Source organism: Mustela nigripes, chromosome 14 (genome assembly GCF_022355385.1).
Source record: "Mustela nigripes isolate SB6536 chromosome 14, MUSNIG.SB6536, whole genome shotgun sequence".
In the NCBI taxonomy this organism is placed as follows: Eukaryota; Metazoa; Chordata; class Mammalia; order Carnivora; family Mustelidae; genus Mustela; species Mustela nigripes.
In genome coordinates this window covers 93,567,738-93,594,586 of record NC_081570.1, presented here as the reverse complement: position 1 = coordinate 93,594,586, position 26,849 = coordinate 93,567,738, and the positions used below count along the sequence as shown (strand labels likewise).

Below are 26,849 nucleotides of genomic sequence, written 5' to 3'. Positions count from 1 at the left end.
TGAATTTCATAACCCCCAGCTGCCCTGCCCCCATCCTGCTGCAAACCTGCTTAAGCAACATCCAAGAGACTTTGCCAGCTAGGGAGGAGGCCCACCTGCCACAGCTGCCCTTCTTGCTCAGCTACCTGCTTCCTTCCCTTTGGGCTTGCTTTCTATTTTTCTTTGTGTGCACTCTATCCCCACCCCTCCCCAGGAGCAACAATGAGGGAAGCCAACATTTACTGGCCTCTTACTATGCACTGTGAACTGTTCTAAGCACTTTACATGTGTTAACTCATTTAATTCTCATAAAGGCTCAATTAGGAGGATGCTGTTATCATCCTCATTTTGCAGGCAGAGAAACTACGGCTCAGAGAGCTTAAGTCACTGGGTCTGGTTCCAAGGTTTGTGCTCTTCATCACTATCCTCTATGGCCACTGTGTTAACTTCCCAGCTAGTCTACTGACCAGAACCTTGGAAAACAGAAAACTCGCAAACAGAAAAAGTGTTGCAGAGCACGTAGGTGGCTTGAGTGTGAATTGTTGCTTCATTTCTGATGGGAAAACACACACAATGATCCAGGGGAGTGAAGTCAGAAGGTACGTCATCACTGAGCCACTCAGCCACTCTGCCCTCCCTGTCTCCCGAATTTTGTCCCCAGGACTCAGCCCTGAGGGGCTGAACTGGAAACCTGCCTGCTCTTTGCAGCCTCTCCACTGAAAACATGTCCCTCCTGTCCTGATACAAGGATACTCGCCTGCCGCCTGCCACATCTTCCTTGGACACACCAGGACATGGGCTCTGTGCTGATGAGGCTATCTGGAGAGCACCGCTGGGGTGCTGGTGGTGAGGCTAGCTCACTGGCCAAGTGACATCCGAGTCCCCTGACCTCTAGGCCCTCCCAGGGCCCTGCCTGCTCGTGTTTTCCAGAGCCTCGCTCAGGAAGCACAGGGCACCCCGCAGAAACAAGATGATGGTGCTCAACCCGCACAGAACGACAGTTTATTCAGTGGTATGGGGAAATGAAAAAAACAAACACAAAACCCTACTGTATTTACAGTAACAATCAAACTGTACAATCTGATGGTTAGTATCAAGTTAGCATCCAGCATCTTTGTATTTTTTAAGTCAAGTCATCAGTAGTTAAAAACCAGTTAAATTTTTAACCCTTTGTAGGAATTGCTGAGGGGAGGGTTCAGGGGGAGAATCCATGGCAGAAAAACCGAGCAACCAGCCTTACACGTGAGAAACAGGAACATTTTTTTTTTTTCCCACCCATAGCCTCTTTCTAGCCACCTGCTCCAGAAGAAAGTCAGTGACAAGTGGGGAATACATGCTCAGCGTACACAGTAACTCAAATGAACGGTGGTTGGCAAAACTGGGGTGGCAGGAGGAGAGGAGGCAAGAGATGAGAGCCTGGAGCGAGGGAAAGGGCCTCAACCCCCCCACGCCAGGAATGCTGGGCACCCACCTGATCTGTCATGGCCACATCAGACCCCCTGGGACCGGACATGAACCCATCCCAACATAAAAAGCAAATAAATAAAAATATATATTAACTCTCTCTTCGCAGGGAGCTGAGGATGGGCGTGGCAGAAGGGGAAGAAAGAGGAACAGGACCTGGTCCTTTGAAGAAGAGAGCCAATTCCAAAAAGGGGTTAAAAATAGAACACATCTCGGAGGCCACAGTAATCAGACAAAATGGGATTTGTCTGATCTTGCGGGGATGGCTGTGTGGACACCAGAACCCGGACTTGAGACCTGTGCTTGAGACTTCTGGGGGCAACTGAGCCAGCCCGGGCCTTACTCTTCCTCCCTGTCCCACCCACACCACAGCAAAGAAGCGCAACTGAACATGTGACTGGCCTTCCCCGGGTGGGTCAGGCAGGGAAATGAAGCACTTTTGGGTCAGCGAACTGAGCAAACGCCTGGGCTGTAGCACATGGCCAGAGTCCAGGGAAAGGAGAGGGGCTGGGGTGGCCCGGCCTCCACCCAGGGGCACGGGTTCCCCTCAAAATGTGTTCATGCAGCATTTGGGGATCCGGGGGCGCGGAGTCCTTCTGCCCCCTCTCCGGACGGGGCTTTTTCAGTTCCTGGGAGGGCAGCACAGGCAGGGTGAGGAGTGCCCTTGTCTTTGATGCCCTCACCACACTGAGGCCCGCCGGGGTGCAGCCGGCAGGGCTCGATGCCCTGGGCGCATGTGGCTTTGTCCTTTCCTTTTGGTGATGGCAAATGAGGGGCAGGCCCCCCGAGAGTCCCTCTCCTCCCAGAGGCACAGCAGATGGGAAACTGAGGAGAGGCTGGGAAGTATCCTGGGAGGTCCTATCCTCTTTGGGAAGGGAAAGGGGAGTCAGTTTCCAGCATATAAAAAAAATTAATCCCTGAAGTCATGAAGAGTGGAGATCCTTTTTTAAATTCTTTTTTTTCCTCTTTTCTGAAAAACTTTGTCTTGGAGATGTTGGCCCCAGGGGTCCAAAGTGCAGTGAAAGGGATGGTGGGGGAGGGAGTTGGCACTAGATGGCCTTGGGTGGGGTGGGTGCCCCTCCCGGCAAGGCCCAGGCTCCTCAGATGGACGTTTCGTCGCTGCTGCGGGCAGGCGGTGGGGAGCAGGGGCAGGATAAAGCACAAGACAGGAGTGGGGCATGAGTGCAGCTGGGGAAGGTAAAGGAGCCGCAGGGTGTAGGAACCACCGGCCCAGGGTTAATGCAGGAAGTTAAAGAAGAGAAATCTGGAGAGGCAGAAAGGAAAGTGACAGAAAAGGCAGACAGGGGGTTAGTTGGAGCAGAGAAGACAGTGAGAAAGCTTCCACCAGGAGAAGGAAACAGGAAAGCAACCCCCAGCTCCCCACCCTCCCTCACTTCGCCTGATGCAGGCTGAGCTGACCCCATGGGCCCCCATGGTTTGCGGGCACGTCACAGTAAGGGAGCTGGGCTACACCAACCCATTGGTTCCCCGACTGCCGGCCACAGCAGCCTGGCGAGGCCTGGAAGTGGCTCTGAGCCCAGCCAGGGGCTCTGTGGGGCTGCCCCCTGTCCCACCCAGCCAGCCCCACTCACTCGGAGCCCGACGAGTCCTCATCCACTGTGCCTGCCTTGATACTCATGGCGATGGGCATGACCCCGTTCAGCTGCTCCTGGAGACTCTGCCGGGGAGGAGGGCGGGGAGGGGGCCCGCCCCGGCTGCCCTCGCTGGCTGAGGAGCCCCTAGAAGACCCTGTGCCTTGCTCCAGGGGTAGCCGTAAAAGGCTGCTCTTCTCACTGATGGTGGGCAGACACTTCTTCTTGAGGATGCCTGTGGGCCGGGGTGGGGGGGCAGGTGCCATGAGGAGCAGTCGATGGGTCAGGGAGCTGCCCTAGAGAGCCCTACCAGCCACAAGGCAAATGTGAAGTGGGAGGCTGCCAAATGGGGGACCATGACAGCTGGGCATGCCCCACTCACCTTTGTGAGGTTGGGCAGAGGGGCCTGGAAGGGGGCCAAGGGACCCCTCCCGAGGCAGGACATCTCCATTCTCCCACGGGCGCTCCTCAGAGGCCCCATTGCCACTACTCTCCTTTGCTGTGGTCCCAAAGTCTCCTGGCCAAGGGGCCTTCCCGGGCCCTGGGCCCCCATCTGGTGGAGAAAGGATGTAGATAAGGCCCAGAGAAGGCAGACAACTAGGAAAGTCACCACCCCAGGAGTCCCTGGCTCTCTGCCCTCCCACTGCCCCCTCAAAGGCCACAGCCCTGGCGCTGGCCCACCCTTAGGGGTACTGTGCAAGGGCAGTCTCTCGGCGCCAGGCCCCAGCAGGCTGTCCCAGCCCGGCTCTCCGGGGAAGACGGCCCCTTCCTCCTCCTCTTCTTCCTCCTCCTCGCTGTCTGACGAGTGAGTAGAGGCATAGGAACCACTCTGGTCATCTTCCAGGGATAGGTCACTGTCAGAGTCTGTGTCAGGGTCTGGGAGACAGGGAAGAGATCAGAGCTGACCCACCCACCTCTGCACACCCTCCGCGAAAGCCAGGCAGCTGCCCCCCGACCGGCCAGCACGAGCTTCCTTTCTCACCATGCTGCTGATCTTGACCTTCCAGGAATAGGCTGCCTGGGTCCCCCAGGCCGGGGGGCCCTTGGCCGGGGTTAAGTGTGGACTCTTCCCTGAGAAGACAAGACCATGCTGGAGGGCTCAGCCCAGCCCCTTGCCCAGTGTCCCATTCTTTTCTCTCTCTCCGGGTTCCCAGTTCCTGCCCTGTGCCCCTCCTGCTTCTAATTTAAGTTGTCACGCATGTCAGCTCCCTGTGTGCTATATGACTCCCAGCAGGTGGCTGGCCTGGCCTCCAGCCTGCGTGGTGCTCTGAGCCCCTTGCCAATACCCCGAACCCCAATGCTCACCTCAGCAAAAAGGGGATGTAGCTGGGCTGACTCTTGCCCGAGCGGCTGGCACTGTGCAGAGAGCCGGCTGAGTCTCCATAGGGCTGGTACAGCCGCCCATCCGCATAGGGGCTGGGGCAGTTGTAGGACTAGGCAGGGAACGGAGCGGTCAGTAAGTGGGGGAGCAGGATGAGACGGCCCCAGGATGGGGAATGGAAGGGCCGAGGGAGCTTGCCCTAAGGTCTACCTCTCACATGCCCAGCTCTGGAGGAGAGAGGCCCCATATCTCAGCCACACACAACCCCATATCAGGGCCTGGTAGTGGATGTAGCTCTGACCTAGCTGTGCAAGCCCCATGCACCCTAAGCACCCTGGACTCAGCTCCACGAGACGGCTACCTGGTAAAAGCTGGTACTAGGAATGATCTCCCAAGAGTGGGAGACACAAAATTTACCAAGATGCGCCAGGGATTCTCAGACGTTGGGTACCCATGACTGCATCACTTTTCTTGGCCCCTTCCTGGCCTTGTTCTTCCTAGCTTCACTCCCATCTCTCTTGAGTCAAACCCTTGCCAGCCCCAAATCCTGCTCTTCCTGGGCCACACATACCATTTCCCCAGCCCTTTCTCCTCCTGAGAAAGGATATTGGAGTGCAGAAAGAGTGGGGCACAAAGCACAGAGAACGAGCTCTTTGGGGCCCCTGCCTCTTCCTCCCGGCCCCAGAGCCCTCCATGTCCCTGGCCCCTGGCCCCCTCACCGAGGTCAGGGTGGACTTGGTGGTCAGGGCAGGGTCAGGGCTGGCCTTGCGGCTGCAGGCAAACTTGAGTGCTTTCCGGACCTCCTTGCTAAGCACCACGTAGGAGAGGAGGATGAAGGGGCCCTGGCAGGCAACAGGCAGCAGCTAAGTGCCCGTCTGGGCCCCCACAGCCAGGTCCCACCCCCCACCTCCACAGGGCACAGCCAGGCACCTGGACGCAATTGCAGGCAGCAAAGAGGTAGTGGAAGAGAAGGGTGTCACTGTTGACAGACAGCAATGCCAGCAGCCATGTGGCGCTCAGCAGCAGGAGGACGGCAAAGGAGGGCCGCAGGCCTGAGCTGGAGAGGCGGAGCTGTGAGCCCGGCCCGGAGGCCCCCTGCACCACAGCCAGCCCACTGCCCACTGCCCAGGCACCCACACCCCATACTCACACGGGGCCTTTCTTCTCGAAGCCCTGCCGCTGGGCAGCACAGGAGGCTCGGGCCGCCAAGATGTACAGAAAGACACTCATCTGGCGGGGCAGGAGATTGGGGAGGGGCATCATCAGGGGACAGACAGCTCCTACCCCACCCCACGGGGGCCCAGCAGTGGCACCACTCCTGAAGGGGACCCTGAGGACACACAAAGCCTGCTGGCTCTCAGCCCACTCTCTGACACCTACTGAGACTGCGAAGGCCACAGGACCAGCAAAACTCCAGATGAGCGTGTCGTAGATGGACAGCCAACAGAAGTCCGGGTTCCCATAGCCCTCAGGGTCCAGGCCCACAGCTAGACCTGGGGGTACAGTGACAAAAGCAGGGGAAGCAGTGGTCGGGCCTTGGGAATCAGTCAGGGGTCACGTGGGCTCATGGGGCCAGGTATAGGGGATGAAGGGCTCCACCCACCCTGTGTCCCTGCCGACCTCTCCAGGATGGGGGACCCAGCCCCTGGTGGGAAGCATCAGGGACTGAGAGGAGGACTCGGCTTGGGGCACAGGGGCGTGGATGGAGAGAACATGGCACGAAGGTAGACCCTGGGCTTGGAAATGTAGAGCCTCAGACCGGGAATGGAGTGGCGGTACCTGTGATGAAGGCGGGCACGCCCCAGCCCAGCATGTAGTAGAAGCGCATAGGGCCAGCATTGACGTCGCGCACCTCGGTGAGCGCCCGGTACAGGTGCAGAGCCTCCAGCAAGGCCCAGGAGAAGGTGCAGAGGTACAGGAAGTGCAGCAGGATGGCAATGACTGTGCAAGCAAACTGGGGGCCCAGCCACGCCAGGTCAGTGACCAGGGCACCCCCAGGGCACAGATTCTGACTTATTAGGCAGACAGGGAGGGCCGGGGTGTTGGGTGGTGCTTTGGGAAGTGTGGGCCAGAGAGAGGTACTTCTAGGGTGCCAGGGAAGTGAGGGGGAGCTCGAGAACAGGAAACCGTGGGCTAGGTGTGGGGCTGAGCTCATCGGAGCTGCTGCTGCAGAAGCAGGGACTGGGGCAGACAGCCAGGGAGGACTCCTAGGCAGCCAGGGAGGACTGCGAGCTATGGATGGTTTCTGGGTAAGGAAAGAGGTCTTACAGGGAGGTCAGCCTGGTTGATTCCTAGGAGGAAGACCAGCTGCGCCAGGCCCAGGGCAGCAGTCAGGTTCCGTCGGATGCCATGCTGGTTGGAGCGGAGGGCACGCAGGACTGTGAGGAAGAGGAAGGCGAGCAGCAGGGCAGCCAAGGTGACCCCTAAGGCCACGTAGGTCAGTGTCTTCAGTGGCAAGATCTCCCCATTCTGCAGGGCAGGGGGGCCAGGAGAGTTAGGAAGGGCTGGGCCTGAGCATCCAGCCCAGAGCCCTGGGCCCCCACCCCTAGCTCCAAGCATGCCCCTGGCCCCCCAATCCCCCAATGGGGGTCTAACCTCCCGCCGGGACACATCCATGAGCACGGCGAAGCTTGTCATGTGGTTGCACTGGCAGCTGACATGGCTCTCGTTGCGGAAGACGACCTCACAGCCTCGGGCTGACCAGCCACCAGTGCCGCTGACCCTGTGGGAGGGGAGGCAGAGTCAGGAGATGAAGAAGGGAAGGCACCCAGGGACCTGGCTCTCTGCCCAAAGTCCAGTGCAGGCTCACAGGATGGAATGGTTCCAGAAGACACAGATGGGCTTGGTGCGTTCTTCTGTCTCCAGCAGCCTGAACTGCACAGTGACCGGCTTGTCCAGGGCTCGGGGCAGCAGCTCCTCGTCATCATGGACGCTGATACTCACCACAGGCGTGTTGATGACCGGCCGTTTGGGGACTCTGATGAGGAACAGGTAGGCATACGGTCACTAGGGCCATCTGGTGGCTGAGGGGACACCCCGCAATGCTGGGGGATACCCCCAGCCCCGGCCTCTCTCCATGCTCCTGCACTCACCCGCCCTGCATCCCCACCCCATCCTCATCTCTTCGGCCGCTCACCTCAGGCTGCGCTTGTCTGGGTCGTAGTTATGGGGCAGCAGCCCAGCCAGGGTGCGATAGATAATGACACTGGCCACGGCCTCACCCTGGCTCAGTTCCGGGTGCCGCCGCTGACGCCGGGCCAGCTCCTCAGGCTCCTGGGCCTCTCCAGGGCCCGCAGGCCGGACCATGGTTGGTGTTTCTAGGATCAGGACACTGTCCACTCAGTGTCCACTGTCCACGGGCCCTGCACAGATGCCCCAGCCGGGCTCCCAACCCCTACTGCAGCTCCCCACTGACCTCGAAAGACAGAATCAGGCAGAATGACCGTTGTCTCAAGGTCTGGGGGCCGTTCCCCACGCAGCGCCTCATAGCGGGGCAGCTTGGCCCCAGCAAAGTTCCCCTTGTCCAAGCGAACCACAGAGATGACTGGGGAGAGGGTCACAGTTCAGACCCTTGGCCAGGCAGGTGGGCACCCAGCCCAGCAGGCCATGCCGGGGGTTCCGTGCACAAGCCCCGCCCTGACCCAGGCTCACCAATGTTGGGCGTGATGATGGTGAAGGGGTTCAGGTAGGTGTGCCGCATGTTCTGGGCCAGCGCGCTGGCGTAGGCCTCGTAGTGCTGGAGCAGCCAGGCCGTTCCACCCTCCGTCTGCTGGATCAGCTCCCAGTGCCGCTTGTTGGCTGCGTCTAGGAGGGCGCTGCCCACCCGCAGCAGGTTCTAGGGTGGGCGTGGTCACGGTGCTATAACCTGGGGCCTTCGCCACCCCGCCACCTGGCACACCTGTGCCTAGACCAGCCAGGACGACCCATCTGAACCATGCCCCTCCCTCAGACCTTCTCTCCTCCTTCTGCAGCTAAGGGCTTCTGGGCCCTGGTCTAATACCCACCCAGGTATTAGAGGCTGACCTCTCCCCACCGTGGGACAGTGGGCAGGGCCTCTGCTCCGAGGAGCCTGGTCATACCAGGCCCCAATACAAACAATAGTTTCTAATAGCACCTTACTAGAAAAAGGGCTAGAAAGAGATACTCTAAATTCCACAGCTCAAGGGAGCTCCTGGAGGCCTCAGGCCAGCGGGGAGGTCCCTCCCCAAAGGCAGGATGGCCCCCAAGTTGCCCCAGGAACAGGCTCACTCACCATGACCCCCATCTAACAAGCCAGCCCTGCCCCATCCAAGCCCCACCTCGGTGAAGTGCACATCTTGTGTGGCAGACAGCCCAAAGCCCCGCTGGGCGCTCTCGTGCGCCAGCAGCCGTGTGGCCAGCTGGTAGGCCACCTTGACGTCGCTGCCAAAGTAGCCTGCTGTGTGCTGCGTGGCATTGCGCAGAAGCAGGGCCAGTCGCTGGGAGCGCCCAGAGTCCAGGCCCGATTCGTTCCGCTGCAGCCGCTCAGCCTAGGATGGAGCCAGACAGGACAGGGAGCAAAGGAGGTCAGCACAGGAGGACAGAGCTGGAACTCAGGAATAAAAGGGCCTCAGGAAAGGGGAGAAGTGCCACTCCATGTGGAGGCCCCAGGAGGCAGGGCCTCGAGTTTCAGAAGCCCCTCACCCAGGGAGGGGAGAGAGGAGCTAGCGATGAAGAGATTGACTTACAAAGCCCTTCAGCTCTGAGAAGGTGACCGACGTGCAGTTGAAAAGGCTTGGGGGGAGCCATCCCCTGTGCTCATCACAGTGGCGCACGGCGGTCCCTGGGGGGAGGAAGCCCAGAGGGCAGGCCTCAGGAGAGATACAGGAGGCTTCCAGGACCTGCCTGAGTTCCTGGGGTCCAGCACCTCATGGGCCAGAGACAGGAATAAGCCAACAAGGGCCCTGCCCTCCTGCAGCCCAGCTCCGAAGAGGAAGACAACTCTGGAGAACACTAGAGCCCAGACCTCTGCCAGATTGGCCCGAGGGAGGACTCCAGGAGCACGGGGTGTGTGCTCTCAAGACCCCAGCATCGCTGCCCCTATGCTGCCATCAGTCTGGGCTCCCTGCCGCTCTCTGCTTATGAACTCTGATCATCATTGATCCAAGGACCAGCACCAACCCCCATCCTGGGGGGGGGGGGGGTTGTCTTACACCCAACAGCCCCTAATTCCCAGAATGGCTTCCTTGTGAGTGGCAAGACTCCCATTCCAGGACGTGAGCTGCAGATGGGAACGCTGTTTGATTCCTCTTTGAATCTCTAGAATCCATCCCCATGGCAGGCATGCTGCAGCTTTGTCAGCATTTTTCATAAGAGTTAAAGATAGAGGTGCCTCTCATCCCGGCAACTTTGGGAGCAGAGGAACAGAGCACCAAGGAAAGAAGGGACATGAAATCTCCATAGAGAGATCCCGGGATTTGCAGCCAGGGGCTTCCCACCCTCATCCCAGGGATGAGAGACTGAGTCCACAGTATCACATTCTAGGCTTCCAGCACCTACCAAAGGAGCCTTTGGGGCAGGGGGCAGCAGCAGGCAGCCCAAAGCGGGTACGGGGCCACCAGATCCCAGCCTCGATGGCCCGTGGACAGCTGTCATAATTCACTGCAAGGAAGCACACAGGGTCACCCAGAAGCAGCTGTTCCCCGGAGCTGTGCTCGGGCTTCCAGCCCTCCTTCAGCAGTCTCAGGCCTGCAACCAGCCCCTGCTCCTGGCCTCCCTGGCATGCTGGGACCTGGCACACAGCAGGAGAGCCACCGACCCATCGCGGGAATCCTACCTTCACAGCCATTGGTGGTGACCTCAGCAAAGGGGTTGTCACAGCGGTCACACTGGCGCCCAATGACGCCTGGCTTGCATGGACACTGGCCATCCTCAGGGTCACAGACGCGGGACAAAGAGCCCGTGGGGTAGCAGTCGCAGAGGAGGCAGGTGGGGCTGCCCGGGGGCCGATAGTGGTTCTCCTGAGAGGGAGGACAGACAACATGGATCACTGGCTCAGGCTCTGTCTCTCCGGGATACTCACGGGTCTTTTAGGCTGTGGCCCCTCTAGAGAGAGGCTTGCTGACTTTAGGTCCCCCCAGGAGTGGTATTCAAAATATTTAGGGGCCCCTGGGTGGCTCAGTCAGTTAAGTGTCTGCCTTCATCTCACATTATGATCCCAGGGTCCTGGAATCAAGCCCCACATTGGGCTCCCTGCTCAGCAGGAGCCTGCTTCTCCCTCTGTCCCTACCCCTACTCCTGTGCACACAGGCTCACTCTCATACACTCGCTCTCTCTCTTGCAAAAACAAAATCATTTAAAAAAAATTTAACTAGGGGCGCCTGGGTGGCTCAGTGGGTTAAGCCGCTGCCTTCGGCTCAGGTCATGATCTCAGGGTCCTTGGGATCAAGTTCCGCATCGGGCTCTCTGCTCAGCAGGGAGCCTGCTTCCTCCTCTCTCTCTCTGCCTGCCTCTCTGCCTACTTGTGATCTCTCTCTGTCAAATAAATAAATAAAATCTTTAAAAAAAAAAAATTTAACTAGTAAAAATTTGCAGGGTAGCCCATCAATAAGACACCACCAGTCAGAGTGGGCTGCAAACAGCCAGTACAGCTGGCCTAGAGCTCCATGGTAAAGTACAGGTCTCGGGTCCCCCCCAAACAGCAGACACAGAAGAGCATTTGGCCACCTGTATCCCCCATCGTAGCAAGAGCACATAGCCCTGAGCCTTCTGTGGGAAGGCTTTCCCAATGCCTCCCCTCACGGGCCCAGACGGCCATGTGGAGGCCCAGGTCAGGGCAATCACCTTGCAGTGGCACTCGCCGCTTGTCTTGTTGCAGTCTGGGTCGAAGCCTTTGCTGACGTCACAGTTGCATGGGCCACACGTGGGGTGTCCCCACCAGCCTCGGGGGCAAGGTTGGTCAATCCTGCAGAGAGAGGCCCAGGCAGACATGAGCTCCCTCTGCCATGCCTGCCTGCTGCAGCCTCGTGTGACCCTCTGATGGTGGCTGTAGCTCAACCCAGTTCCTAGTGTTCTAAGGGGAACCCCCCCCCCTACCTTAGGGACAGGCTGCTGCACTTCTGGGTCCACTCACCTGGTCTCACAATATGGCCCAAGGTAATTTTGGGGACACTCGCAGGTATAGCCATGGGGGGCGCTGGGCTTTCGGATACACACAGACTGATGCTCACATGGGTTCAGGTCACACACATTAGTACAGTTGTCACCATAGTAACCTAGGATCGTAAAGATGACAAAGGATCAATCCCTACCCTTCCCTGGCACTTCGTTTAAACCTGCCCTCACTCTGCCACCTTCCACCTATGAACCCTACAGGTTGGCCACAGCTTTGTAGTGCAGGAGACACGGCTCAGAGAGGTCATGTGATTGGCCTTGGGTCACACAGCAGAGCTGAAATGAGACCCCAGGACGTGCCCACCTGCTCATTTCCCCGGGCCCCTGGCACACCTGGATCACAGCTGCAGGAATAGCTGTCCCAGTCATCACTGCAGTAGCTGTTGGCAGGACACGGGTTCGAGTCACAAGGGTCTGGCAGGCTGCAGCCTGGCTCCACATTGATGCTCTCCCCGCGGCTAGGGTCCAGACCGCTAACCCCCTCGGGCGTCTCGCTTACCCTCACGCCCTGGGAGGGACACAAGCAATGTTGGCCCTCCATGAAGCGGGCCTCCTGATGGAGAGGAGGGGAAGACAGAGGAGACCACCCACCTGCAGACAGCCCCGGAAGCCGCGGGTCACACCACCGGCCGGCCCCGGCACTCCCCCGACGGTAATGTTGCTCAGGTGCAGCCCATGCAGCCGGGGCCCGAGGTTGCCCTCTGCCCGCTGCTGCCCATAGTCGAAGGACAGGATGGCATGGCCGGGGCCCCCACTGGCTCCTAGTGCCAGCTGTGCATGGTGCCAGTCGCCGTCATTGGCCCGGCCTGGCTCCAGCCGGAGAGACGAGGCCTGCAGCCCTGTGCCCTCCACACTCAGCACCACGTGGCCTTCCCTTAGCTTCACCAGAAGAGAAGAAAAAAGGGTCAGCAGCCTGCCTTCATTGGCTCTTGCAGCACACTGCCCTTCTGCTGGCCCACCAAACCCATCCTCTGGCACCACTGAGGTCCCAGAGGAAAGGGTATTATTTCCCTTGCGGCCAATAGATGGCAGCAGTGATCCAACAACTGGACGGAGCTGCTACTGGCTTGGAAAAAGGAAAGACCCCACCCAGCCCTCTAAGACAGGCCAGCCTGGGAGGCTACCCTGGCCCCAGCTCAGGGCCTGCTTGCCCCCTACCCCTCCCTGCTTCACCTGCAGGGTGATGGTGCTGCGCCCCCTGGTGACAGCCTGCAGCAGGACACCGTTGGCCTGACGCGTGCGGAACATGAGGCTGAGGTGCCAGGGCTGAGAGATGGGCAGCGAGAGGCCGTGCCAGGCCACCAGGCTGCTGCCCAGGAAGCGCTGCGGGTTGGCCATTTCTGGGAAGGCAGATAAAGGCAGACTCTGAGGATGGAGAGCCCAAGTGCCCCAGGGGGTGTGATGCTCAGAGGGGCAGGCTCCGCTGGAGGTAGGGCACTGCCTCTCCCAGTGCCCACGCCCTGAGCCGGCCCCGCCCTCAAGAACATTTACCTGTCCAGGGCCCGCCCCACACTGTGCCCAGGCCTGCCTTTGACTGGGCCCTTTGTCTCCAGCGCTACCCTCTCAGGACTCTGCCCAGGCACGCTTTTCCGCCCACAGCCCAGCTTGGCTGGGCCCTGCCCAGTGCCTTCCCCGACCCTGCCAGCGTTCCCAGCATTGTCGACAGCTCTCCGGCCTTGGCCGCTGCTGGCAGCCTCTCCTACCCTGAGCACAGCTCTTGCCCCCGAAGCCCAGAGGACACTCGCAGCTGAATGCGTCCCACTGGTTCACACAGGTGCCCCCGTTGTTGCAGGTACTGCTGTCACACACGTTCTTCTTGGCAGGGCAGCCTAGAAGGGAGAGAGAGGGGCTCCCTCGGGGCTCCAAACTGGAAACCTGTGGCCGGAGGGGCCTCTGAAACCCCCACCACGTCCCCATACCAGCACAGCCCTCCTTTCCACCCCAGGCTCTGGGCCTGGCCCCTGCCCCAGGCTCCCATACCAGGCACAGTGCCATTGTTGGCAATGAAGTCGGCCATGTCCACATGCCGGCTGTCCACCTGCAGGTTCCTCATGCAGCCCACAAAGTGCCGAGTGCGGACCGGGAAGCTCTCAGGCAGGTCGGGGACCCCACCCAGCAGCAGGGGCCCTGTCAGGTCCAGAGACCTGGAGAAGCAAAAATGGGGGGTCTTCCGGCTCTTCCTTCTCCCGTCTCCCTGCCACCAGGCCAGGGAGACCAAGAGCCCAAGGGTCCCTGAAGAACAGCACAGGGGAAGGGAGGCACCCCAACCTGGAGCTGCTCTCACCTCACCTCATACCCACCCTCCAGACCCTGCCCTAATCCCCTATTCTTGCCGCTTCCACCCCCCTCCCCAAACCCCTGTAGAAGGCTGAGCAGGGGCTAAGGGAAGCAAGGGGAGGGGGGGCTTTCACCTGGATTGGTTTCCATTTCCAGGCCCCCTCAGGCCCACTATCTCAACCTGCCCTCCCTACCTGGTCCCACACTGCGCCCCATGCCCCAGCCCTCCCCCCACCCCACTCACTTTTTGCTGCCCCCCTGGGTGCCCTGGGCAGCACAGGAGTAGTTGCCCAGGACAGCTCCAAAGCGCAGGGCCACCCCCGTGTCACAGCCATCCACAGTCACCACAGCCACCTTCTGTTCCGATGGGCCCTGTGGGAGCCCCGTCTGCCCTAACAGTGGCTGTGGACAGAGATGGCAGACAAGGAGAACCATGAACAAGGAGCTCACAAGGTTCACGGGCCAGGCACAGAGACACAAGCACCTGCAAACACTCTTTTGTACACACGTATTTGAGTGTATACACACATGCACATTCAGTGTGCTCACAGGACCTACGTTCTTACCTGCCTTCCTCAACAGTGTCTGGAGTCCATGCCTGTCTAATAGGACATGGAGCATCGAGCACCACACAGTGGTAAAAGGGGAACGGCCCAGCCTACCCACCTCCCTCCCTTTCAGCCAGAAGTGCCATGACCAGCCGCCCAGCCCCTAGATAAAGCACCACCTCAGTCTGAACACCTGAGGCAAGGACAGAAGCTACTGACTCCCTGACCCCCTCTGACACCCACCTTATTGTAGTACTTCAGCTGCACCGTGTGCCACTGGCCATCACTGACCCCTCCAGGCACGAATGGGGACACGGTGGTGGTCGACTCCCCTGGGGAAAGGACCCAGGTGAGCTGGGACAGCAGATGAGGGCTGGGAATGGGGAGGGTATGCTCGTGGTTGGGACCGGACCCAGGTTTGGCTGGGGGGAGGTGTGTGTGTGACTTGGGATCAGGGGTCAAGACACCTAGGGCCTTTGGGAGATGGACAAGGACATGCGGCAAACGGGGTCACCTGCAGAGAAGGTGAGCTGGACCTGCTCCTGGATCACCTCGAGGGCCACAAAGTCATGCTTCTCGTTGAAGCGTCCGTTGTATAACAGCAGCCCGTCACGCTCCTTGGTGGCGAACCTGAGCGGGAGTTGAGGGTAGGGGGCAGGGAATGGGGCACCTAGCTAATCCCAAACACTCCAGCCACCTAACTAGCTCCTGATCCTACGCAGAACCCTCTAAAGGGCTGACACTGTGGCCCTTGGCTCCATGGGCCTTGGAGCTCAAGTGTGGACGATGAGCCCACACCGGATCTGAAACCAGACCCCTGACCCCATGGCTCCCCACCCTTGAAAGTGGGTAGGAGGAGCAGTCAGTGACCCGGGTGGGTGAGGAAGGGCTGCTGGCACAGTGCACAGGCAACTCAAAGTGCTGACCTGGCTCTGCCAACAGCCTCCTCCCAGCACTTTCGCTGCCTGACCTCTTACTCTGTCTGTAGAAGGGGAGACACCCCAGGCTCCCACCACACTCCCTCACCGTCCCCCCCCCCCCCAGTGCCCAGCCACTCACGAGAGGGCCAGGGTGAAGTGGAAGCGCTGGCGCAGGCCACGGAAGGTGATGAAGGAGCGGGCAGGGAAGCTGCGTGTGGTCACTTGGCAGTAGGGCTTCTCGAAGTCTCCAGACGGGCAGTCGCACTTGAAGCCACCCACCAGCAGGTTGACGCAGGTGCCCCCATTCTTGCAGACACCTGGCGTGCAACGGCCTGAGCGGGCACTCACTTCACAGTGCTCACCTGGGCAGGGGGAAAGGCAGGGTAATAACCAAGTGCCCGAGAAGGTGGAGGGGAACTGGGATGCCTCCCTGGGGCCTAGCCATAGCTCCGTCAACACTCCCAAGTTCTCCCAAGCATCCTCATCACCCTCCCCTATACTGCTGCCCTACAAGTTCTTGGAGCTCCCAGGCCCTTCTGTACTCCTATTTGGGGCTCAAGCGCACAGGTCTGCCGGTTCCCCTGGTCAGAAGGCCCAAGTCCTAGTAAGCCTCTGGTGTCACAGCTACTGAGCAAGCTGGGGGGAGTTCTGTTCCCACAGGAGTGAATGTGCCTGAAGGAAAGAGCTTGCAGGACACCAGGGCTGGCGCCGAACCCTCTTCCTCCCTCCCTCCCACTGGTGCTTTTGTCCCTGTCAGGCGCCAAGATCAGTATCCCCACTGCGGATGAGACTAGGCTTCCACTTGGATTGTCAGAGTTCTGGGTGGAGGGGGGGGGTAGTTGGGGGTGTGTGAAGCTGGGGACTCTCAGGAATGGGGCAGAGAACTCCCACCCTGGGCCCTGGGGTCCAGACTGAGGCCCTCTGTGCACTTGGGAGATGCGACAGAGGGGGGAACGGAGCCTTGGGAGCAGACCAGGATTTTAGTGGAGGAGCTGAAAATTCCAACAACATCAGATGGAAAATCCACCCCTTTCTCTCCCTCCCCATTCCCAGATTCTAGAGATAGGTTCTCAGCTCCTGTGCCTAGTGACTGGCTCTTGTTTCCATGGCAACTGTTGTTCGCCTACTCTAAGCCCCCTCCCCATCCTCTTGGACAAAGACTCCCCTCCCATCCCCCAAGCCCTCCCCTTCCTTCCACCCCCACCCACAGCAGCAGCTGAGAGGAGTCAAGTCTGGCAAGTTCTGGGCAGGAAGATGCAGCAGGGAAGGCGGCGGGGTCTGCCTGCCACTGCTGGCAGAGCCAGTGGGCATGGCTGTGAAGGAGAAAGAATAAGGCCTAACCATCTAGGAAGGCAGGGCCCAAGGAGGAGAGGAGAAGGGGGTGTCCTGAGGAGAAGCAGGATCCTGCAGGGGCAGGAGCACAAAGCAGAGTCAGTGAGCCTACCGGGGAGAGGCTGGGGAGGGGATGGGGATGTGTAAAGACCCAGGTCACAGGCCCACAGGAAGGCCTCACCCTTCTTCCAGCACCTGAGCAGGAGTGGAGCTCTTCTGCTCAGGGTCACTCAGGTACAACGACTTTCTGAAACAATCCTGCCCTGCACCCAAACCTCTCCGGTTTCTTCTATGCCATCCCCTCAAGGCCTGGGAAGGAAACCACAGCTTATAGCCCAAAAGGTGACTCTCAGCAATGGCGGAGACCAGGCCCAGGCCCCGCTTCAGGGCTAGTTAAGCTGTGGGGTGAGACTCAGAACAAGTCACCTGATGCCAGGGGTCTCTTAATATTTCTTTTTCTTTTTCTTTTTTTTTTTTATTAAAGATTTTATTTATTTATCAGAGAGAGAGGGAGAGAGCGAGCACAGGCAGACAGAATGGCAGGCAGAGGCAGAGGGAGAAGCAGGCTCCCCGCAGAGCAAGGAGCCCGACGTGGGACTCGATCCCAGGACGCTGGGATCACGACCCGAGCCGAAGGCAGCTGCCCAACCAACTGAGCCACCCAGGCGTCCCAACCAGGGGTCTCTTAAATCACAGCCAACAGGGGCGCCTGGGTGGCTCAGTGGGTTAAGCCGCTGCCTTCGGCTCAGGTCATGATCTCGGGGTCCTGGGATCGAGTCCCACATCGGGCTCTTCTGCTCAGCAGGGAGCCTGCTTCCTCCTCTCTCTCTCTCTCTCTGCCTACTTGTGATCTCTCTCTGTCAAATAAATAAATAAATCTTTAAAAAAAAAAAAAAAATCACAGCCAACACCTTCCAAAGACTAGCTCTTTACATGTATTAAGTTAATTAAGTTAATCCTTACAACCGTGTTATGATGTAAGTAGATTCATTATCTCCATTTGAAAATAACTGAGACACAGACAGATTCAGTAATTTGCCCAAGGTCGTGGCAAAGCTGGAATACAAACCCAAGCGGGCTGCGTCTAGAGCTGGTGCTGGCCTCACTTGCGCTGCCTGAGATGGGGGGTGGAAGGCGAACTCTGAGAAGAAGGGCTCCCCCCCACACACACTCCTTTCTCCCCAACAGGTGTAGAAAAGCAATTCAGATCTGCCTAGGGCCAGGGTAACCTCTACCTTAGGAGGCTGCCCGGCCCTAGGCCAGGTCTGCGCCTGCGCTGTGGTGTCAGCCCTGCAGGCCCCGCCCCCAGCTCACCTGTGTAGCCGTCGCGGCAGAGGCAGGTGTAGCCGCCCTCACGGCTGCGGCAGCGCCCGTGGGGCCCGCACGGCCGTGAGTAGCAGAGGTCCACCTCCGTCTCGCAGTAGTCTCCCGTGAAGCCAGGCGGGCAGCGGCAGCGCAGACCTCCGACAGGGTGGATGGGCCGGAAGAGCACGGAGGAGGAGGCGATGAAGGGCGCGGAGGAGTCAAAGCGCAGCACCGACACACAGCGCATGTAGTTCTCGCAGGGCTCGCGCAGGCAGATGTTGTCGTCGAAGGGCAGCACGCGCTGTGCCGAGATGGCCGTGAGCAGGCTGCGGTTGAGGTACAGGCGCTCCTGCAGGTCCTCAGAGGGCAGAAAGGGCGGCCCGCCTCCGGGCCCCGGCGGCTGGCCCACGGACAGGCTGACATTGAGGATGTGGCCGCCAGGGGCATCGGTGTCCCGCTGCACGTTGAAGACCACCACGTGGTCTGGGGGGGTGGCCAGCGTGGCCGCCACCGCCTGGATAAAGAGCCCCAGTAGGGGGGAGAGGAAGCGCTCTGGCGACATGTCCTCTAGGCGCAGTGTGATGCTGTGTGTGAGCATCTCATCCGTGATGATGGTGACACGCAGTGCACACTGGGCGGTCACACTGTGCACGCCGTCTGCAGAGAAACGACATGGGTCAGTACCTGACGTGGAGCTGGGGAGGGCGGGGATGCCAAGCCATAGACCTAGCACTGGGTAGGAGCGCCCCGAGAAGGGAGGGGGAGCTAAGATCTAGCCCACACACCCCTGCATTGCTCAGTTGCCACAATGGACTCCCTTTTCTAATCGGCAAAAGGGGCCCAAGAAACTACATGTATGCCACCTGTAGACAAGTCACACCTTGAGGGATCAGCCCCCACAGACACTTAGAGGGAGTTGATTTTCAGAAGTTCTCTTTGCATACTTTCCAAAACCCTCCGTTGTGAAGAATGGTGCATTTTTTAATGTTTGTGCACCTTTTCCTTGCCCAAGCTGTGAGTCTGGCTCCCTTATACCAGACTGGGCTTCCCTGCACAAGAACCCGATTTTGCCTATGTCTTACCTTTCTATAGGGCCCAGAGCACCACGAGATATCCACAAAATCATCCTACCCCCTCCGCCTCTATATCTCAACACTACCATACCCCTGACCCTGTCTGTGCTCCCTCCTCCCCCACCAAAGCAGAGTGGGGGGTGAACTGGGTCAGTGGGCCACCCAGTCCCCCTCCCACTGAGCCCCATAGCTGCTTGGGCGCAGGCCTACTATCCCCATAGCAACGCCCCACACAAAGCATTCTTCCTGCCCAACTCTCCAGGCTGCCGAAGATAGCCCGGGGCGGGGGGCTCACCCCAGGAAATCCAGCTGAGCCACCTACCAGAGGCTGCAGCACCCGTTGCCTGATGCTGTGAGGGATCTGGGGGGCAGTGGTGACAGGGTTGGGCAGCTGTCCAATCTGAAAGCCCAGAAGAGCCCCACTAGGCTGATCCCTCCTCTGGCCGTGGGCCTCCAACTATTCATCGCCCACTTGGCTCACACATCGTACCCGAATGCCTGCCACACCTGTGGGCCACACACTCACTTATAAACAGCCAGGTGCTAACACACTCTAGTGTCTCACTCCACCCACACTCTAAGCCCAGAAATTCCGTACACACCTGAATGCACATATACATGGCAGTGGATTTTGTTTAGCTCTGAAATGAAAGCTGGAAGCCAGTGGGGAGGGGGAAATGGCTTGGCAGGGCTCTAAAGGGTATTCATGTTTTTATTTATTACAATGTCCTACACATAGTAGGTGTTTAGTAAATAATGAGATGTTGATGGCTCCATAGTGAAGAAATGGTCTTTAAAATACAGTGGGGTGAGGACAGGGGGGCGCCTGGGTGGCTCAGTCATTAGCATCTACCTTTGGCTCAGGTCATGGTCCCAAGGTCCTGGGATCAAGCCCCACATAGGGCTCCTGGCTCAGAGGGAAGTGTGCTTCTCCCTCTACCTCTCCCCGCAACTTGTGCTCCCTCTGTCTCATTCTCTCTCAAATAAATAAAATCTTTTTAAAAAATAAAAAATAAAGCACAGCAGGGGTCCCAAGTTGATGTTGAAAAGGGCTCCCTGGCAGAACGGGTCAGGAGATGGTGTTTCTGGGGTGGGGTGGGAGTGAGAGAGGAACCTGGGAATAGATTCTGCTTCTATGCCACGCCTATTTGAGATGGCTAACTACCCCTGGCAGCTCAGTTGAGCCTGGGAAGGCTGAAGGCAGAGACCCATCTAAGCCCCGTTCTCAGTCCACCCACCTGCCCTCCAGCCTCATCACCTGAGACTGCCGAAGCCCACCAGCTCTCGCCAGCAAGCTTGCTTGTCATTACCCACTCCTGCTCCTCCCATTCCTGTCTACAGCCACCGAACATTCTGTGCCTTCCCACCTAGCCTACCCAGATACCACGCCACAGTCCTCCTACTTCTCTCACCTCCCCAAGCTCACCTACTTTAGGAAGCCTGCCCAGATCGATGACCTCAGGCTCTGCTTCCCTCCTTTCAGACTACCCTGTACTGGGGTATGGAGCTGGCACAGGCCTCTTGTGTACTTGGTGCCTCTGCCCATTGATTCCTTGATGGGATAGTCCCTCCAGGCAGAAAGTGGCCCAAGAGTCCACACAGTGCTCCTAACTGATTAGGGAAGGGAGGAGGCAGTCAAAGCCCATGAATGAGAGAAACAAACCTCACCAGCACTCAGCCCTGGGAACAAGCGCTCCTCCCTGTGCCTCCCCTCGGCAGTCCCAGGCCCCGCCCATGCCCCTCACCCAATGTGTCTCGTTGCTTCCCATCTGGTCTACCATCTGTGGCCACCTGCCCCCTCCTCTGTGGTCCCCCATCCCCAGCAATCAACGTACTGCTCAATCCTTGCTCTTTGTTCCTCTCCCCTGCCTTGACCTGGGTAACCCCTCAGTTGCCCAGGCAAGGTGGGAAGAGGGGCCCCAGGTCCCAGACTGTGGCAGAATCAGACTCCAAGCCTCTCTCCCCTGGCAGATGTGCCAGAGGAAGCTGTAGGCCTGGATAGGGTCTGCTGCTCTGGGAGCTGACTGGACCGTGCACAGGAGCTCCTGTGTGTCCCAGGAGAGTAAGAAAGAGGCAGGGAGAACTGGGGCTTCAGGAGAGCCGTCCAGCCAGAGCTGGGGCAGCGTCAGCCCCAGGGAACAAGAGAGGGGGAAGGCAGAGAGGCACAAACGTGGAGACTGAACAGGGGAAAACAAAGATCCAGGAAAAAAGCCAGCAACGGAGAAACTGGGAAAGGAGAGAGCCACACAGATCAGGAGAAGGCCACAGAGAGGGGCAGAGCAGGAGGGCCCCTATGGGCAGGGGCAGGGGCAGGGGCGGGAAAGAAAGAGAGACAAAGAACAAGAGAAGGGAAACAAAGAGGCAGTGGGAGTCAATTCCTCCTCACCCCAGCCTCCCTGAACTTTAGGGTTGCCGTGGTGACTGCCTCCAAGGGTCAGGGCCGAGGGGACAGGATGGGGCCGGGGCAAGAGGGCCAGCCTGAGGCCTTCCCTCCTGTTCTAGGGGAGCTGTCGTCAGGGGCTCTGTCCTGGTAGGAGCCTGCAGGTTGGGCGGGGCCTCCTCAGTGTCCTGCTACTCGCACCCAGGACAGGCTGTGGGGAAGACAAGAGGAAAGGCCCCTTCTTTTCCATCCCTCCCTGCTGCTTACTTCTCCCAGCACAGAGAAGGAAAGAAGATCCAGGAACTCCAGCCCTTCACTTGCTCCTGGAGGGAAACTGAAGCTTCAAGAGGCACAGAACCTTGTCCATGACCTCTAAAAGCTCACATGCCTGGGTTCCCAGGGCCACCTGAGGAGTGGGGCAGGGGAGGCACCTGTCCGGGAAGGACCCAGAGCGGGGAGGGGGCTGAACCACACCCTGCATCCCACATGCCTCTCATTCCCCTCCAGGCCCAGACTCTCTGGGGTGACAGGAGTGCCAGACTCTTCTCTTCTATCCCTCCCTGATGTGTCTGGAGTGGGGTACCCTGGCCTACCCATCTGCGGGGTGCCCGTGGTTCCCAAGCTTGGGGAAGGGACTCAGCAACCTGGGGCTGGCCCCCTCCTTGCCACTCCCCATAGCTGACGGAGAAGACAGAATGCCGCCCCCACTCAACTCTCCTCCCCCAGTCCTCTGTCCAGGGAGTCTGCAGGCTGAGCGCTTGGCCAAGCAGCAGGAATGCCCAGCCTGGGTCCTGGCCAGGCTCCCACGCCCCAGGACTCTGTTCTTTCCCCACCAGAGCAGGGGGCTCTACCCTCAAAGGCCACCAGTCCCTTTGCTTATCCTGGTCCCACACCCCATTCCCTGAGCCCAGACTGGTCACAGCCAGCAAAGAAGGCCCAGCATCCTCCAAACAGCTTGTGGGGTGGCAAGGGGGCCCAGGAGGCCTCAGCCTGCCCCTGGCTTCACTGCAGCCCCTCCCCCAAGCTGGACCCCGAACAGTGGCCTCTGACAGTGGGGTCTGTTTGGACAGAGACAATAAGCTCTGGCTTCACTTCCTGCTGGAGCTCTGAAGGGGTAGCCAGGCCAGGCTCTTTCTGCCTGGAGGGAAAAGAATGCACTAGACAAAGTCCCCCTCAGCCAGTCTGGGGCTCAGCCGGGAGCCAGAAGGGGCCAGAAGAGGCCCGACTGCGGGGTCCTGACCCCTTGGCGGCAACCCTGTGCCCCAGCGCCCTCCGATCTGTCAGAAGGCTGTTATGAGATCACAGGAATACCCTGCCAGGCATGAAGGGGTGCTGAGGGGGCGGCTTACCTCCCCCTCCCACACAAACACACCACAGCCTTCTCTACCCCTCCCCCAGCTCTCCTGGCCCCCCAGTTCTCCACGCGCCTTTTTTCACAATCTTGGCAGCCATAGCTAGGGCAGCCTCGCAGCACTTCCCCGCCACGTCACACAGTGGTAGGCAGGGGGCAGCCAACCAAAGCAGTCCAGCCCAGCCCAGCCTGGGGCGGCAGGCGGGGCCCTAGGATTCCTAGGGCTCCTTCCCAAGCTGCTCTGGCCCCTCAACCTCTGTGCCAGGCACTGGGCAGAGAGGCAGGTCAGCAGTTCCTCATTGGACAGCTGCCCAGGCCCTCCCCCAGGGGTCACCCCCACCCGATGCCACCTAGGCCCTTCCTTACCTGACACCAGCACACTCATGATGGCCTCCAGAGGACGGTTGTTGTCCAGTGCCCGGCTCAGCCTCAGCTCGCCTGTGGAGGCATTGAGCAGGACCAGGCTGAGTTCATTCCCCCGCTCAAAACTGTAGGTCAGGCTGTCTGAAATGTCAGGGTCATGGGCAGGCACGCGGCCAATGGCACCCCCAGGGAAACTGCTTGAACGGTTGGTGACGTAGTTGTTGAAAAGGATCTCAAAGTTGCCCAGCACGGGTGGGTTGTCATTGCGGTCAAGCAGGCGGACGTGGACTGTGGCCCGGCTCACCAGGGGAGCTGACGTGGCCTGGATGACCAGGATATATTCGGGCCGGTCCTCATAGTCCAAGTCCACCAAGGCAGTCAACTCCCCAGAGAAGATGTCCAGCTGGAAGACCTCAGGGATGTTGCCCTCCACGATCTGGTACATAATCTGGGCATTGGTGCCTTCGTCGGGGTCAGTGGCTGTGACGCGGGCCACAGCCAGGCCAATGGGGCTGTTCTCTTCAACGAACACGTCAAACTCGTCCTGCTCGAAGACAGGTGGATTGTCATTCACATCCAACACGGTGACCGTCACTTCCATGGGTGTGCGGGCTGGAGGCATCCCCTTGTCTACCGCATATGCCCGCAAAACATACTGGGCCACATTCTCACGGTCTAGCCTCCGAAGGGTTCTCACGATGCCTGACGTGGACTCTACGATGAAGTCACCATCTCCATCATCACCCCCTTGGAAGGTGTAGAAGACCCTGCCATTAAGGCCAGAGTCACGGTCAGTGGCTGAGATCTGCAGGACACTGGTGAAGGGGGGCACATCCTCATAGACGCTGCCCTGGTAGGAGTCACGCAGGAACTGTGGGGCGTTGTCATTCACATCATTCACTAGGATCTCCAGGTAGGTGGTGTCAGACTTCTGGGGGATGCCATTGTCACGGGCGGTGATGGCCAGGGTATAGGACACTTGGTCCTCATAGTCTAACTCAGCCTGGGTGGTGACAGCCCCTGTGTCGGCATCAATGCGGAACTGGGGGATGCTATCCTCCATAAAGTAGGTGATGCGGGCATTCTCACCTGTGTCCTCATCCGTGGCGCTGATGAGCACCACCGTGGTGCCAGCGGGCCGGTCCTCATTGACGTTCACTGTATAGTGGGAGCTCTGAAAGACCGGACGATGGGTGTTGGCATCTGTGACATTCACTACCACCTGTGCTGTGTCCTGCCGCGTGCCGTCAGATGCTGTGACCGCTAGTACATATTGCCGCTCAAGTTTGTAGTCCAACGGCAGGGCAAGTGACACCAGACCACCACCACTCTGGCTGGTGATGGAAAAGCGGTTGCGGGTATTGCCGCTGGTGATCTGGTAGGTGATGACACTGTGGGCATCACGGTCCACAGCCGACACTGTCACCACGCTGGTGCCCACGGCCGCATCCTCATTGAGTCTCACAGTGTACTCTGGTTGGGTGAAGGTGGGGTTGTTGTCATTGACATCTAGGATGGTCACGCTGACACTGGCTGAAGCAGTGAGCATTGGGGTGCCATGGTCCCGGGCTTCTACCCCAAAGCTATAGAAATCCACCTCTTCCCGGTCCAGCTCAGCTGCGACAGAGATCCAGCCTGTGCCATTGTTGATGGCAAAGGGGAAGTCATGTCCAACCCCAGCAAGGCGGTATTCCAGGCGGGCATTGTCACCTGCGTCAGCGTCGATGGCTTGGACATGGAGAACCAGGTAGCCTAAGGGGACACTCTCCAGCACAGTAGCCTGGAAGGGCGTGCTGACAAAGATAGGGGCATTGTCATTGATATCCAGGACTTGCACTGTCACTAGGCCAGAGACATTGGAGAGCGGGGGGCGGCCGCCATCTTGTGCCCGAACCCGGAGGGTATACTCCTTGGTTGTCTCATAGTCAAGAGGGCTCACCACGTCCAGAGCCCCCGTCTGGGCATCCAGATAGAATTGTCCCCGAGCATTGCCACTCATGATGCTATAGTGCACCAGAGCATTACTGCCCTTGTCTCTATCCGAGGCTGTGACGCGGAGTACTGGGGCCCCCGGGGTCACATCCTCGCGCACCTGGACCACATAGCGCTTCTCACTGAACTGAGGGGCATTGTCATTGTCATCCTCCACAGACAGGAACACAGCAGCCGTGGCGCTCCGTGGTCCTGGGTCCCGACCCTGGTCACTTGCCTCCACTGTCAACTGATAGGATTCTACCTCTTCCCTATCCACGGGGCCACGGGTTCGGATCACCCCAGAGCGAGGGTCAATCTCAAAGACTTCTGAGGGGCTGCCGCCAGGCCCCTCCAACAAGCGGTACAGAATATTGGCATTGGGAGGGGCATCACCGTCTGTAGCTCTGACAGTGAGCACCTCATAGCCAACCTCCAGGTTCTCCCTGAGGCTCTCCTTGTATTCCTGCTGCTCAAAAACAGGGTCATGATCATTGGTGTCTGTCACCAAAATGGTGAGTGTGGCCAGGGCACTGCGTCGGGGCATGCCGTGATCCTGCGCCGTGACCCTGAAGACGTGGGTGCTCTTGGTCTCCCGATCCAGCTCTTCCGCCGTGGTTACAGCACCGGTGATTGGGTCCAGAGAGAAGAAATGTTTGGAGCGGCTATCAAAGAGGGCATCCATGGTATACTCAAGACGGCCTGCCTCACCCTCATCTGGGTCAATGGCCCGCAGGGATGCCACCGGAGTTCCAGCTGGCTGGTTCTCAGGCACTGTGGCCTGGTAGCTGGGGGGCTGGAACTGGGGGGCTGTATTCACATTCCTTTTCCAACGCCCGCCCATGGACTCTTCTGTTGACCTTTCCCCTGCCCTGAGCCCTGGGGTCTGCATCAGCTTGCAGGACTGGCATCTCAGCCGTGGAGCCTTTAAGCACGGGTGTTCCTGGGGCAGGGTGAGCTTGCCCTGCGGGGAGAGGTGGCCTCCAATGCCCAAGAGGCGACAGCTCCATGGGCAGCCTTCAGGGGCTGGCGGCAGAGGGATGTGAGCTCCGGATTCTGGACACCAGACCCTGAGACCGTCGTGGTGGGGCACCAAGTGGCCAGTCAGCTCTGTCCCTGCATCCCTGCAGCGGCTGGTGTAGAGCCAGAGGTTGGAAGCTGAGGCTGGACAGAGCCAGCCCACGGGGGCACAGGCCCCTGAGGAGCCACGTCCCCCGGGCCCCAGGGAACGACAGGGCCCCACTTGGTCTCCCAGCAGTGGCGGCAGCAGCAGCAGCAGTAGCAGCAACAGCGGCAGCAGCAGCGGCGGCGGCGGCGGCAGTGGCGTTGGAAGGGGGGCGCGGGCTGCCCGGCTCTGCATCTCTCCCTGCTCCCGGCCGGCCGGGTCAGCGGCGGCGGCGGCTCCTCCTCCGGCTCCAGCCGGCCCCGCCGCGCCTCATGCCCGGGCCGGGGCGCCGGTCCCCGGGGGCCACTCGAGCGCCCCTCGGGGCCTGCGCCTCGCTGCCTCGGCGGGGCCCGGCGCTTAGCCCTCCGACGCACCCGGGCTCGCACCGCTCCCGGCCCGCGCCCGGGTCACCCCGACCACCGCGGGCTGGCGCTGCGCCTCCACTTGCGCGCCCGGCTTTCGCCACCTGCGCCCGCGGGCCCCGCGCGCCCCTGGCCCTGCCGACTCCCCGAGCCCGGAGGTGCCCCCTGAGCCCCCACGGGATGGCCCACCTGCGTCCGCGTAGCTACGCACCCGGACCCCGGCCCTCCTCGACGGCCCCGCGCCGCCCGCTCGCGCCCCGCGTACCCGCCGCGACTGCTGCTGTCGCCGCGGCCAAGGGCCCAGCCCCACGATCC

General features: G+C 59.7%; 1 protein-coding gene across 4 annotated transcripts; it reads right to left on the bottom strand.

Moving 5' to 3' along the window:
• Window positions 1–959: 959 nt before the first annotated feature.
• CELSR2 (cadherin EGF LAG seven-pass G-type receptor 2) lies at window positions 960–26,469 on the bottom strand. 4 transcript variants are annotated; one of them, XM_059375633.1, is made up of 34 exons: window positions 23,040–26,469; window positions 17,879–18,526; window positions 15,372–15,594; window positions 14,827–14,942; window positions 14,556–14,644; window positions 14,009–14,166; window positions 13,468–13,631; window positions 13,191–13,316; window positions 12,661–12,827; window positions 12,079–12,366; window positions 11,821–11,995; window positions 11,447–11,588; window positions 11,158–11,278; window positions 10,151–10,334; window positions 9,874–9,975; window positions 9,063–9,157; window positions 8,655–8,864; window positions 8,008–8,191; window positions 7,772–7,900; window positions 7,493–7,673; window positions 7,166–7,333; window positions 6,952–7,078; window positions 6,625–6,825; window positions 6,136–6,310; window positions 5,737–5,849; window positions 5,507–5,586; window positions 5,287–5,413; window positions 5,076–5,198; window positions 4,341–4,468; window positions 4,018–4,106; window positions 3,717–3,911; window positions 3,418–3,588; window positions 3,036–3,270; window positions 960–2,707 (listed from the first exon to the last, which is right to left on the bottom strand). In XM_059375633.1, the coding sequence occupies exons 1-34, from the start codon at window positions 26,365–26,367 to the stop codon at window positions 2,680–2,682; spliced, it is 8,790 nt and encodes a 2,929-aa protein (XP_059231616.1). In that variant the 5' UTR covers window positions 26,368–26,469; the 3' UTR covers window positions 960–2,679. The 4 variants fall into 4 exon arrangements, with proteins under 4 accessions (XP_059231616.1, XP_059231617.1, XP_059231619.1 ...); XM_059375634.1 differs by having other exon boundaries at window positions 960–2,565; XM_059375636.1 differs by having other exon boundaries at window positions 960–2,308.
• Window positions 26,470–26,849: the final 380 nt, after the last annotated feature.